The sequence below is a fragment of the Alosa alosa genome, chromosome 6 (assembly GCF_017589495.1).
Source record: "Alosa alosa isolate M-15738 ecotype Scorff River chromosome 6, AALO_Geno_1.1, whole genome shotgun sequence".
NCBI lineage: Eukaryota > Metazoa > Chordata > Actinopteri > Clupeiformes > Clupeidae > Alosa > Alosa alosa.
Genome location: NC_063194.1, coordinates 8,203,908 through 8,216,576, shown reverse-complemented (window position 1 = coordinate 8,216,576; position 12,669 = coordinate 8,203,908). Strand labels below are relative to the sequence as shown.

The window sequence follows — 12,669 nt, the reverse complement described above, 5'->3', positions numbered from 1 at the left end:
AGTGATGTTGGCAACGGCGGGCGTGGTGGCGACGGCTAGCGGGATTACCCGCTCTAATCCGAGAGTGAATGGAATGGCATTCGGCACACTCAGCCTTTATCCTGTGCATTAGTGGCATTTCTGATGGCAGTGGGCATCCTCAGCTTTGGGGGAGGGGAGGTGGTAGTGATAGTGGTGGAGGTTATAGCAGACTAATGGTGGCTGTGGGGGTTGGGGGCTGGGGAGGTGGTTGGAGTTGGTTGGGCACTCTTAGAGGATGGTTGTACAGCATCAAACTGACCGCAAAGAGGACACAAAAGAAAAAAAAAAAGAACAAAATAAAGAGCAAAAAATTCAAGGCATATGTTTCTTTGGCGTGAGCATGGCAAGCGTGAGGCTGGTGAGGAGCCTTGCTTCCTCGCTACTCTTGAATTATTCAGGGTCGAGGAGAGAGAGAGAGAGAGAGAGAGAGAGAGAGAGAGTTTTTCTGCATGCACTCCTCCAGTGCGGAGGAAGATGGCAGGTGGATCTGTGGCTTCTGGGAGCCCCTGGGCACGGTGTTCTTGTGGTTTCAGCAGCACTATGGGGTAGTCATGGTGACTGTGGAGTGTTCCTTTGCTTATCACTCCTGACATGGACACTAAATCCATTTTTGCTCCCGGAGATGTCTAGTGCCGTGCCTAGATCAGCCGTGCTGCATGCAGAGAAAACAAGAGGCACTGTCCTCTTTGAGATGTGTCAATATGCCATTTTGTCTCATTTGTTTTTGTTGGACAACTGTGACACAACTCTCTATTCAGCTCTTCAAATATAATCTCTTAAAATAATGCATCCATCTGTGCTGAAACCCCATCCCAATGTATTTAGCCGTCTGTGGTCAGGCAAATCAGTGCAAAAATCATTAATCATTCAGACCCTTGTTAGAGCGTCTGAAACAGGCCATTTTACTTGGATGATGTTTTGATTTTCATCCTCCATTCCACTCTTAATTTAACTTACTCTCACTCACGGGACACAAACACACAAATGACATCCAAGCTGTCTAAAAATCCTCTACTTTATTCAATAGGATAAATGTTTTTGTAAAACATTCAATAAAAAAATTGTCATTGCTTATTGCTTCATCATTAAACTAGTAATTGATCGTATGCATAATATCCCAAAGCACTCCCACAATTAGTACAATGCTAGATAGATAAACAGCGTCCTACTAGATGTTGAATATAAAAACAAATGAAAAACAAAATCAACAACAAGCCAACGAAAACAAAATCAGAAACAACAAATAAACCAACATCCTTGCCTTTCTTCATCGGTGCCTTGGCAGCTGACAGATTGTGCTGTTGGAAATCTGACCCAAAGCCTCAGCCAGTGTGCAGCCTTTAAACTCCATGCATACGAGCACAAGTCAACATTTCGGGTGGTAGATGGAAGGCCAACCCCTTTTTTCGACACACATACATTCTTGTTTTAAGGAGGTTGTGTACAAGGCAGTATTTGATGGTGAACTGGCAAGGTGTTTTGTGTTTTTTTTTCTTTCTCCTATAATGATGGAGGAAGGGTGCGGGCATAAAAACAGCAAGTCCAACACAACTCCCCAAGCAAACAGCACCCACAGATTCAGTAGTAGTAGTAAACCCATAAATAAATAAATTACCATAAATAAGTCAATAAATTAAGAACATACGTCTGTACATGTTTGAATGAAAGAAAATCCAAACCAAAACAAAGTGTGCCTCAGTGAGTGTGCTGTGTGTTTCTTGCTGTCGCTCTTCCGCTAGCATATATTAGTTGTGCGGGACGGTACTACTGAATTCCAAGGAGGAAAAACAGAAAAACGTGCAAAATGTAAATTTCTCTTATCATCCTTGCCATTTGCATCCCATTAAAGTATGGCTGAAACTGTACCTGTCATCCAGGTGCTGCATGGACATCTTTACCTATGGGGGTCGGCACAAAATACAGGGTGTAGACAGGCAGGTGCAGACACCCCACCTTTGAGAATCATACTTCAGAGATATGGGGTGGGAGGGGAGGTGCGGAGGTCTGGCAAAGCGGCATAAGTGCATCGGGCCTACTGGAATGATTTCAGGCTACTCAGTAAAAGAGAGAGAGGAGGTGTTACAAGACTGACTCTGCCTTCAGTGATTCTAAATAAAGCAGAGCTGTTTTTTTTAAGCTGTAGCATTTTTCCCTCTCCGTGTCTCTCCTCCACACCTCCTCTCCTCTCCTTGTTTTAGGCAGCCAGCAGACTATCAGGCCATTACTGGCAGTGAGTATACGCTTCAACGTGTTATCAAAAAAGCGCAAGCAGCAGCGACAACACCAAAAAGGAATCAATATGCTAGAGAATAAAATCCATTTACGGCATATAAAGATATATAGATATTCATGATTATAACAGTTATGCATGGCAATTTCTTTTCTTTTTTTTCCTTAAATTCTTGCAAGTGTGACTGTAACGGTGCTAACATGTCAGTGTAAAATGAGCAAGTGGTCCTCTTCGGGATGTCTGTTGTACATTCATAGTGAAGGGAGGGAGGGGGCTGGCAGGGGTAGGTGGGTAGGTGGGTGGGTGGGGTTAGAGAAAGCGGCGTTCTGCCTCTGTCCAGCGCAGGGCACGGTGGGCCCGAGGTGGAGAGGACGGACGTTACTCATCCCCGGCTCTTTTAGAGAATCACACATTTGCCCTTTTCCACCCAGGGGTTGTTCTTCATCAGCTCGGGGTTCAGGAAAGGGTCGTCAGGCACGCCGTCCTCGATCCATTTCACCAGGCTGCAGGGAGAGGGAAAAGCAGAGAGAGAAGTATGAAATTGGATGCTAACAGCTTCAGGCCAGGACCATATAAGTACCAGAACAAGACCATATCGCTCTCAGATCAGGGCCAGATCAATTTCAGATCGGCACCATATCCCTTGCTATTCATTTGCTATGTGGGTAAGCTTATTATGAAGGTAGAAGGTAGTGTCATTAACACAAGTCTCTCTCTCCCTTTGTGTCTGTTCATTAGTGTGTGTGTGTGTGTGTGTGTGTGTGTGTGTGTGTGTGTGTGAGAGAGAGAGTCTATGTGTTGGGTGTTTGCCTGGCAGCAAAGTAACAGCACCACACAATAAAATAAATTGCCTTTATGAATATCAGAAACAATAGTCCTGCCACAGCGTTGATGTCTTTTGACGTTTTGAAGGGCTGGGCTTTCATCTGTGGTTATGACTAGTGTCTGCAGCAGAGCAGCCGCCAGCCGAGCCTGTTGTGACTCATGAGCTCTGAGCACGGCGAAGATGGTGGGAGTCAAAGCGTGTTGAGGACACCGGGGAGTCAAAAAAGACACCCCATGGGAACAATAGTGGGACGTTGTGGCTCTTCAAATCACACGTGAGGGGTGGTATTTCCGGAACAGGACAACACCAATTACTCCTCACAGGTGGCCTATCCATCACGGGCCTCATTAACAGAGGGAACTCAGGGGAAAGACTATTCCTAGTTCACAGTGAAGGAAACTTCCCACTTTATGCCCAGTACTACCCTGACAGTTTTTCTATATGCTACTAATACTATGAAGGTTCTTAAAGCCACACTTACACAGCACTGGTAGGCATTGGGAGGTTAAAACCAACGACTGTACACGCGACATGAGCAGGGCCTCTTCCCGCTGAAATTTCATTTATAACAGAGAAATTACCCTCATGCATATTTTAGGCCGACTACCCTGGGACAGGGGGGAAATTAGATGTTCCTGTGGTGTGACAAGGTGCCAGTGGTGACAGTGAGCGGCACACCTAATAGGGAAGTGGAACACCTGGGAGTCATTTTCCGTCCCACATCAACAGAGCGAACTCAGGGCAAATTAACTGGATCTTCCTTGACCCTGCTTGCCCAAGTAGAGCCTGTGACATACCGGGAGAACTAACAACTACAGAGATAATTGCTGTTAGGGACTGAGAGGCTTCAGAGACCTTTCCTCCTGGCACAGTGAGATGCAGAGGAAAGCAACATGAAATGCCCCTCGTCATTCATGGCACGCTAATTTAGCTTTCGAACGACAGCTTAACTTCAGGTAGCTCATATGTGACATTTAGGTTTTTTTGTGGTCCTGCAAGTTATGTGGTTTGCTTATGAGACCATGATGCACTGCATGGATGTGGTGTATCTATTTTGGTCGATAGTGATTATTTCTTGAGTCATTCTGTGATATTTTTAGCTGAAACAACAATGCTTGCAAGATTTTGTCAGTTATTTCACTATGATTCCCCAAGATGTAGGAGTGCTGTCCAGTCATTACAACAACCACACTGTGGCCCAGTCAATTTGAGCCTACATGCATTTGGTAATAACAAAGAAAGTATTGGCTACTGTATAGAATATTATGATGATCTTTACAGGTTGATATAGTTAACTGACTCACAACTCTTTGTGATGAGGAGCTTTGTGTACTATATAATTCTAGGTAAATCTTGTACAAAGTGAACCACTGGTAATTATCTGAGGAATGACAAGTGCATGACATGTTCAGTGAAGCTGTGTTGGTGTGTTTGTTGTGAATTAGACCTGACTCTGTGAGGGGTTCTTACTCAGTAACTGTTTTGGAAGACTTCTCTCTCTTGAAGGCCAGCTGGTACTTGAGACTCTCCACCTCCTTCTTCATCTGGGGAAGGTCCAACTCATCCATGGCGGTGGCGGCTTTATGTGAGGATGGTCACCCTAGAAAAAGAAACCCTGCAGTGCACACCAACACAAAAGTGGCCATGTGAGAGGACATCTTGACCCACCACAGCAAAAAACAACCCCTGTTTTCAATGCAAAGATTTCACAGCAACTCCTGAATGGAAAGCTAATGTGGACTGAAAATGAACATATTTGCTGTACTGACATCTGGCACATTTCCCATAGCATTCAAACTGGCTCAGGTATCTCCGCTTCTTAAAATAAACCCTCTCTCGCAGGTTGAGAACTATTGAACATATTTCTTCATACACAGGAGTGTCCAAAGTCAGATGTCTCTGATAGCCCCATGATATAGGGGACAACATTCAACTTAGAATTGGGACATTTTTGTGATGCTATTAGCCTCTTAATGCCATGGACACTGATTAGAGGGTAAATGAGTGTCCATAGCTGCTTGGCACCAGCTGTGGCTTGGCTCAGCAAGCAAGTAGCCAGTTCCTGCCATGGCTCTCTTCAACACATCCAGAAAAGTCAAACGGATTTAAAGTCAGAGACTGATACATCTTGTTCCTGGAGCTCTGATTTCTGATACATGATTCCCTCGAGACACAGAGAAGACTCAGCTTTTTTTACACTCTAATGTTTTTTTTAATTACCTCAGAATGATGGTTGTGTTTCCAAGAGAGAAACCGTCTCCTAACTCACTAATATGTCTTAAAAATGTAAGAATTACACAGTTCCCATAAATAATCTTTTTTTCCCACTGCCTTTGCTTTGTCACTAAGAACATCAGAATGTGAGCAAACGGAATGATGTGAGAATTCAGCCAATGGCTTACTGTGCCATCTAACCTAGTAGACAGGACTGACAAAGACAAGACCTTGCCATAAGGCAAATATATCCCAGTTTTAAGTGATTATGTCCTGTGCTCGCCACGGAAACCTTGGACAGCCGGATATATGCCCTGAATTCTTGTTTTCCTAAAATAAACCACTCCCTGGGGCAAATGTCCCAAGTATTTTCTAATCAAAAGTTATAATAGACCAATGAGGAATCACAATTAACCTTAAAGGCCCAGTTTAGAGTAGCCTATAGATTTCAGTTGGCGAGGCAGAGCGATATGTTTCAAGACGGTGAGCCTGTGGACGAACTTTCTAAGTTCTTGATGTAGGTCGCTCCTCGATTTGGGTCACAACTACATCTGATTCGTATTTGCTCCCACTCTGACCATAAGAATATGCCATGAGTCTTAGATATTTGCTCAAGGACCTATAGCCTACATTTGAGATATAGATTATTTAATTTTTCTACAGTGTAGATGCGTATTATCCTTATAATTTAGATGGAGTGGCATCCAGGGTCTTATTTTGGATATGTTGTATGTAAGGCTATTATAATACATCGATGTTTGTCTGATTTGCCTCGTCAATGATATCCTATTTTGGTTGCCATTTCCTCCCAAACTGACAAAAGAAAAAAATGCGAAGACAGACACCATAAGGAGAAAAAAATGCGAACATTTCCATGGTTGAGCATGCAGGGGAGAACATCTGTCATTACACTCGAAGTCGAGTAATCTCATCTATTTCAGAAAAACGACGGGCGAGGCAAGGGAAGAGGAGGAGGAACGCAGAAGAATCGAAGTTTTATGTAACATATCATTTCGAGGCACAATGGTGCTGGGTGCGCTTTAAGTAACATTTCAGCCTACTTTGCAGAGGGCCTCTCTGTATAGGCTATGTCTTTTAACAGCAGGTAACCATATTTCACATGACAGGAGACATCACAATATACGACTAACCTTGATTAACACACGAAATTACAGTTCACTATAAAATAATTCCCCTTCTTACCTTACTGATGTTATAGCGGTAGCTTTGGTGCAAGGAAATGGCTCGGTGCTTCTTTTGGGAATGGACTAGTCCGGATGATTTATCGAAATGTCAGAATATCTCAACGAGTTAGCCGTCAGAGTCAGTGTTTCTGCTGTTGAGCGTCCTGTATAAATACAATATTGCAAAATGCACCGCTTTAAGTCCAGCAGTTCCCGGTATTTGTTGTATATGAGACAAATTTGGAGGTATAAATCGGTTTCCCTCTAGTAGTATGGTGAAGTCCACCTCCGCTAACAGCTGCAGTGCCGGTAAGAGATGCTGTGGAAGTTGTGTCTACGGCAGTGATAACAACAGCCTTAAAGCGAGTGAGCGCTGCGCAGCTACTGGTCCTATGACCGTGAGTATGTGTGTGTGCGCGAATTAAAATAGAGTGCCGGCAGCCTATAGGTGAGGAGAGCAGACCTACTTGGAGATGCACATGTTTTTAGCGAGTGATGTATGATTCAAAATCTGATTACTTTTCCAACAAATAGGCTATGGCGTTTATGTATCCCTCGAAATATTGTGTGTGGTGTTCAGTATAAAGGCATATACATCTTTCTTTGGGTGTTTCCTCCATTTAAGTGCATTTCATTTCATTCCGATGTTTGACGTATTTATGGTTATGGTTATTTATTTAGGACAAAGCTTTTTTGTCAGGAAAGACCTCGTTTCCTGGTCCCAAGTCAGATATTAGAATTATGGAAAATTAAATTCATGACATTTAATCTAAACATTGAAACCCAACACAACACTTTGTTACATTTAACATAGGATATTTTGAGAATAACTTAGCCTAACCCAAATGTCTCAACAGACCACAAAGTGCAGATGAACAACTCAGTGTAGACTAAATCACAACATAAATGTGTGTTTGTGTTATATATTTTCAGGATTATGACATGATGAGGTTGTTGCACTGCAGTGTAATATCCAATGCCAATGGGTAGCCTACATGAGTAGCACTGCACTTTACATTACTTGGTGTTTTAAGGCCCCCAACACCGTCTTCCAGGCAGCACTGCATGGAAGGTACTAGGGTTAGCCAAGGGTTAGGGTTAAGGTAAGGGTTAGGTGCCTTGAAGTCGACGGTGGGGGCTTAAAACACCACCAAGCTCACTTTACACTCCAACAAAAGTATAAACATTGATGTGAAAATATTATATCTGGCACTAATGTAAAACTTAATAAACCCACACCATTTGGAGAGGAAAAGCGCAGACAAAATAAGATAGTATATGTGTGTGTGTATATGTTTTTAAAAGGGGATGGTGGCAACATGCCTGCCCTTTTTTTGCTAAAGCTGTTCCTGCATTTTCAGCAGGCCCATTTGCCATTTTCCTACTTCTGACTTCTGTGCAAATACATGCAAATGCCTGTTTTACTGTTTAAACATTTATAGATCTGTGACCATCCATCCATACCTAAATACTGAGCACTGAGGCATACACAGACAAAGAGACCCTCACATAGTTGAAGACAACCCCCTCCACAGACACACACACACATACACAGACACACACACACACACACACACACACACATGACTGGAACACCCTTTCATGAAAGCACGCCTCTGCCAATTCCTGATAACAGAATATCTGTCACTTGTCCATCTCACTCAAAGCTGGGCACCACTCATGTCAGTCTCATCTGATGTCACACCTTGCGGAAACCATTAAGAGGTGTGATATGAGCCAACAGTCCCTGGGTCCACCAAAGACTTTAAATCAGGCTTTCCCTTTTTGTGTCTGATCCCCTGGTGACATGCACAAGTGTCTCTGTCTCTCAAGGCTGGTCTTCAACTAATTTAGAATATACCGTTTTTAAAAAAAGTTATACCGTTTTTTTTTAAAGTATCCATCCTGTGATAATATCCAAGATCATGGTGGTTTGTCATTTTTTAGCTATATCTCAAAACCCTGATCAGACTAAAGGCACTATAGATTTTTTCAGCCTTACATTAATAGCCACAGTCTTCTCGGGATTAGCCATCTTGTCAGATGTCATTGACATTACATTAAGATTTTGATGGCATAAGATGTTTAAAATATAATCTGCGTCATCAGTATTTCCTCTGCAGAACATACATGTATATCCTGGACAGAGATAGTCAATGTTTCAGTTTCTACAAAATAAGATGATGTTGCATGAAAACATCTCCTCAGATAGGAAGCAATCCTATCAAAATTGGAATCTTTGTTTCAAAAATATAAAAAGCTGTTCTAGATTTACTTTGATATCAGAAGTCTGAGGTGCAGAATAAATAGACAATGTTTCTCCTTACCAAAATAAAATTTGATGCCCTGAGCCAGGCATGTGTAACCTTTTCCTGCTATAACCTTACAGCATTTTCACAGTTCTGGGCACAGGCTAAAGGCGCAACTAAATACCCAACTGCACTTCCTCAGTCTTCCCCAGTTTATGGCACATCGTTGTCTTCATTTACCTCTCTCACTGAGAGTGAAGTATCTGAGAGTGAAGTATCTGAATTCCTGACATGTAGCCGTCTTACTACATGCCCGTTGGATCCCATTCCAACTAACCTACAGACCCTTTCTCCTACCATCATACTAGCAACCACACATGTGATAAAAGCTTTACTGACATCAGGCACATTTCCCATAGCATTCAAACTGGCTCAGGTAACTCCGCTTCTTAAAATAAACCCTCTCTCGCAGGTTGAGAACTATTGTTCAGTCTTGCTTTTCCTCTTCCTATCCAAAGCTATTGAAAGGGCAGCGTCCAAACAGTTCTCCAATTTCCTCTTACAGAATAACCACCTTGATCCAAATACATCTAGCTAAAAGAGCTCCTACTCAACTAAAATGGCTGTTGTCTGTGACAGAAGCCTTAAAAGAAGCTCTGTACTCATCATTCCTTCAATACGGTTCACCACCGCATCCTTCCTTCTATACTCTTGAACTGCATTACAAGCACAGCACTGTCTTGTTTGAATCCTTCCTCATGAGGCGTTCATTCAACGTATCTTGGCCAGGACAGCAATCTGCATCTTACCTACCCACAGGGGTACCCTGAGGCTTGATATGGGGGCCCCTTCTCTTTACCATTTACACCATCTCCCTGAGTCCGATTATCCACTTGCATGACTTCTCATATCGCTGCTACATAGATGATACACAACTCTGTCATTTTCACCAGACAACCCCTTTGGTCTCTGTGTCATGATTGATGACCAACTGACCTTCTCTCACCATGTTGCCTTGGTTGCACTGCTTCACATTTAAATTCAATTATGTAGAGGCCCCTACATCGACTTTGGGGAGACTGCGGGGTTATTAATTGGGACTGCTACGTGGAGTGGGTGCAGGCTATATAGGCCTGAAGATGACCTCTGACCCTCAGAAACTTCCACTCATCCCTACACGCACAAACATCCACCCACTCACTTGCACACAGCACTCTCTCTTCCATGCAGCTCACATCCATTTTTCCAAACTCTACTCCATCATTGTCAGCATTTCCTGGTTTATTTAACTATAACCAGAAGCCCTTTCATATTCTATAGAGACACTTTCTCTATGAATCAATAAATCTATGTATTGAAATTTCATCTGGTATTGGTGTCCCTTTCATGTTTGCTGACCACACAAGCCTGAGTCGTAACACACAGGCCATTATTAATGCAATATGCTACCAAACACCTGGTACAGACCATGGTTATCTCACTCCCTTCTAAGTGGCTTTCCGGCCTGTACAGTGACATCCTTGCAGATGATGCAGAATGCAGCATCGTGTCTGTTCTTCAACCAACCCAAAAACTGCTCATCAAGCTCCACTGGCTACTTAGCTGCCCTCATCAAATTCAAATCACTAATGCTACAAAGCAATCTCCGCTTCCGCACCCATTACTTAAATGCTCTCATAAACCCATATGCTACCACCTGACCGCTCCTCCGAAGAACGCCACCTCGCACTGCCACAGGCATGCTCATGGCAATCCAAAGTATTTTCATCTGTAGTTCCCTGATGGTAGAACGCACCTCTCTCTATCTTCAAAAACCTGTTGAGGATGCAGCTCTTCTGAGAGTACCTACTCCTCCTCCTCACCTAACACCACTAACAACTCAACACACTTAACCTGCACCAACCTTCTTCTCTGTTCCACTCATTCCTCTTATCTACATCCCTCGGCTTAACTATTTGCACTGTACCTTGATTGTTCTCTATTTTTTAAATGTCGCTTTGGACAAAATTAATTAATGTAATTGTAAAAACAGGAAACATAATCCAATTTTTACACTGCATCATCGTTTTGTGGCATTTTTATGAGGAAAAACTACCAGAAGGCTATCTTATAGTATCTTATAGCCTATAACAGTGAGCCTTCTGACTGAGTTTTTCTTTCACCACATACAGCAGACTGCATTCATGTCTTTTTCATTAATCCAACATAAGAGGAGATGTTCTATTATAGTATGTTATATATGTTCTATATATTATTCCTATAAAAACAGTTCCTCACTTTGATCTAGTCTTTTTTTAACATTTGCATGCACCGACATGCAGAGCTAAAAATGGTAAGAGCATAGTGGACGAATATGAGGTTAGATAATAAGGATGCTTTCACTTACTTATCATTGGGGACAAGCCTTCGGGTGGCTCTCTTGACATTTCAGTGGCCACAGGGTCAAATGTGTGTTAAAGAAAGGGGCAGGGCAAGAGTTAATGGAAGCCACAGCGCCATTTTCACCCCTCGAGGGCCTCGGGGTACCTGGAGCAGATAAAGAGAGGGACCGTTGTCCCTCCAACACAGACAGGGGAAACCATGCTTGCCTTCAGATGTTTCATACAAAGAGCAAATGCAGTGGCTATGCAGTGGCTTCCCTTAATGGAGTTGACAACTGAATGGACATCACCCCCTCTTTTTCAGACTGCACAAGACATTTTATATTCACATTGCTGCACTCAAGCTGTCCTTAAGTGGTCCAGCCTTAGCTAATGGAGCAGCTCTATCACAGAGTGAATGCATGTCAAATCATACATCCCTTTCTGCTCACCGACCAAGAGTATGGGGCTTAGTTAAACTAGAGCTTTAAGACAGAAACACATGACCAACTGAGAGAATTTGTTTCAAAATCAATTGGTAAATCTCTCCTAATATTATATTTTCCCAGGACTTCCTTTCCATTAAATTGCATATAATCATATTAACATAGGACATTTAGCGTTTGCAAAATTAACCATAACCATAACCAAATTGTTTATTATCACAGAATCAGAACAGACACATAAATGATCCTTCCATATGTTGAATAGAATCTCCAACATTCATGTGGTGGGATAGTTGCTGAGCTTACAATGGTTTTCTGAGAGATTCATATATCATGTCACACAAACGCTCCTCAAATTTGGGAATTTGTAACAGGGTCACTGACATAGGGTAAATAGTTCAACCAGAGGCTTTAAGGAACTTGGTTCTTTGTGCTGATGAATTATGACTGACCAAACAGCACCCTCTTCTGTTGAGTACAACCACGACTACAGTGAGGATATGTAGCTAGTCATATAAAATGGTGGAGTCCTAGAAACCTGAACCGGCCAAGTGTCTTTCATTTCCAGACTGGAACCTGCCAGTCGATTTAAAAAGTTCTGGGTGCAGACTAAAACCGCAGGTGTTGTGGTAGGCCTCGGCCGTTTCATCCAAGTGATCTGCAAATGTACAAATCAGTTGTAGCCTATACTAAATAGGCCTAAACAAATCAATCTTCCTACTTTTGATGGGCTAGATCCATTCCTAGTGATAGGATTTTTTCTAAAATATCTGACAGGAATGTTCACAGGATCAGAAACATGCGACTAGCCTAGGCTAGCCTACTCCTCACATTCCCAACACGTTTATTCGATCACACCATCAAACACGTGCCTATGGCAGCCGCTTGGAGGAAGGTTATTCCTTGGATGAGAGAAGCAGCCACATCTGTGAACAATTACAGTGGAGAAGGATGTTGTGATGTTCACAGATTGCTCTTGGAATTCACCAATGAAAGTGTGCAAATTGGGCGGAATGTTAACAAACTAACCAATGATGGTTACATTTAAGGAACGCACCGAAATGATTTGTGGGGCTTTGTAGTCCAGTGTAAGATATTGTCCATTGACCAATATGGCGTCTAGACGTAGCGCACTACAA

General features: G+C 42.7%; 1 protein-coding gene across 1 annotated transcript; it reads right to left on the bottom strand.

The window, feature by feature from the left end:
• Positions 1-1,018: 1,018 nt before the first annotated feature.
• On the bottom strand, positions 1,019-6,869 carry gng13b (guanine nucleotide binding protein (G protein), gamma 13b). Its single transcript, XM_048244808.1, has 3 exons — positions 6,495-6,869; positions 4,548-4,692; positions 1,019-2,754 (listed from the first exon to the last, which is right to left on the bottom strand). The coding sequence occupies exons 2-3, from the start codon at positions 4,643-4,645 to the stop codon at positions 2,649-2,651; spliced, it is 204 nt and encodes a 67-aa protein (XP_048100765.1). The 5' UTR covers positions 4,646-4,692; positions 6,495-6,869; the 3' UTR covers positions 1,019-2,648.
• Positions 6,870-12,669: the final 5,800 nt, after the last annotated feature.

Bases quoted from the DNA above. Each gene is read 5' to 3' on its own strand.
- gng13b (XM_048244808.1), bottom strand. From the start codon at position 4,645: ATGGATGAGTTGGACCTTCCCCAGATGAAGAAGGAGGTGGAGAGTCTC. The intron at 2,755-4,547 runs GTAAGAACCCCT...CTCTCCCTGCAG, and splicing joins TCTTCCAAAACAGTTACTGA to CCTGGTGAAATGGATCGAGG.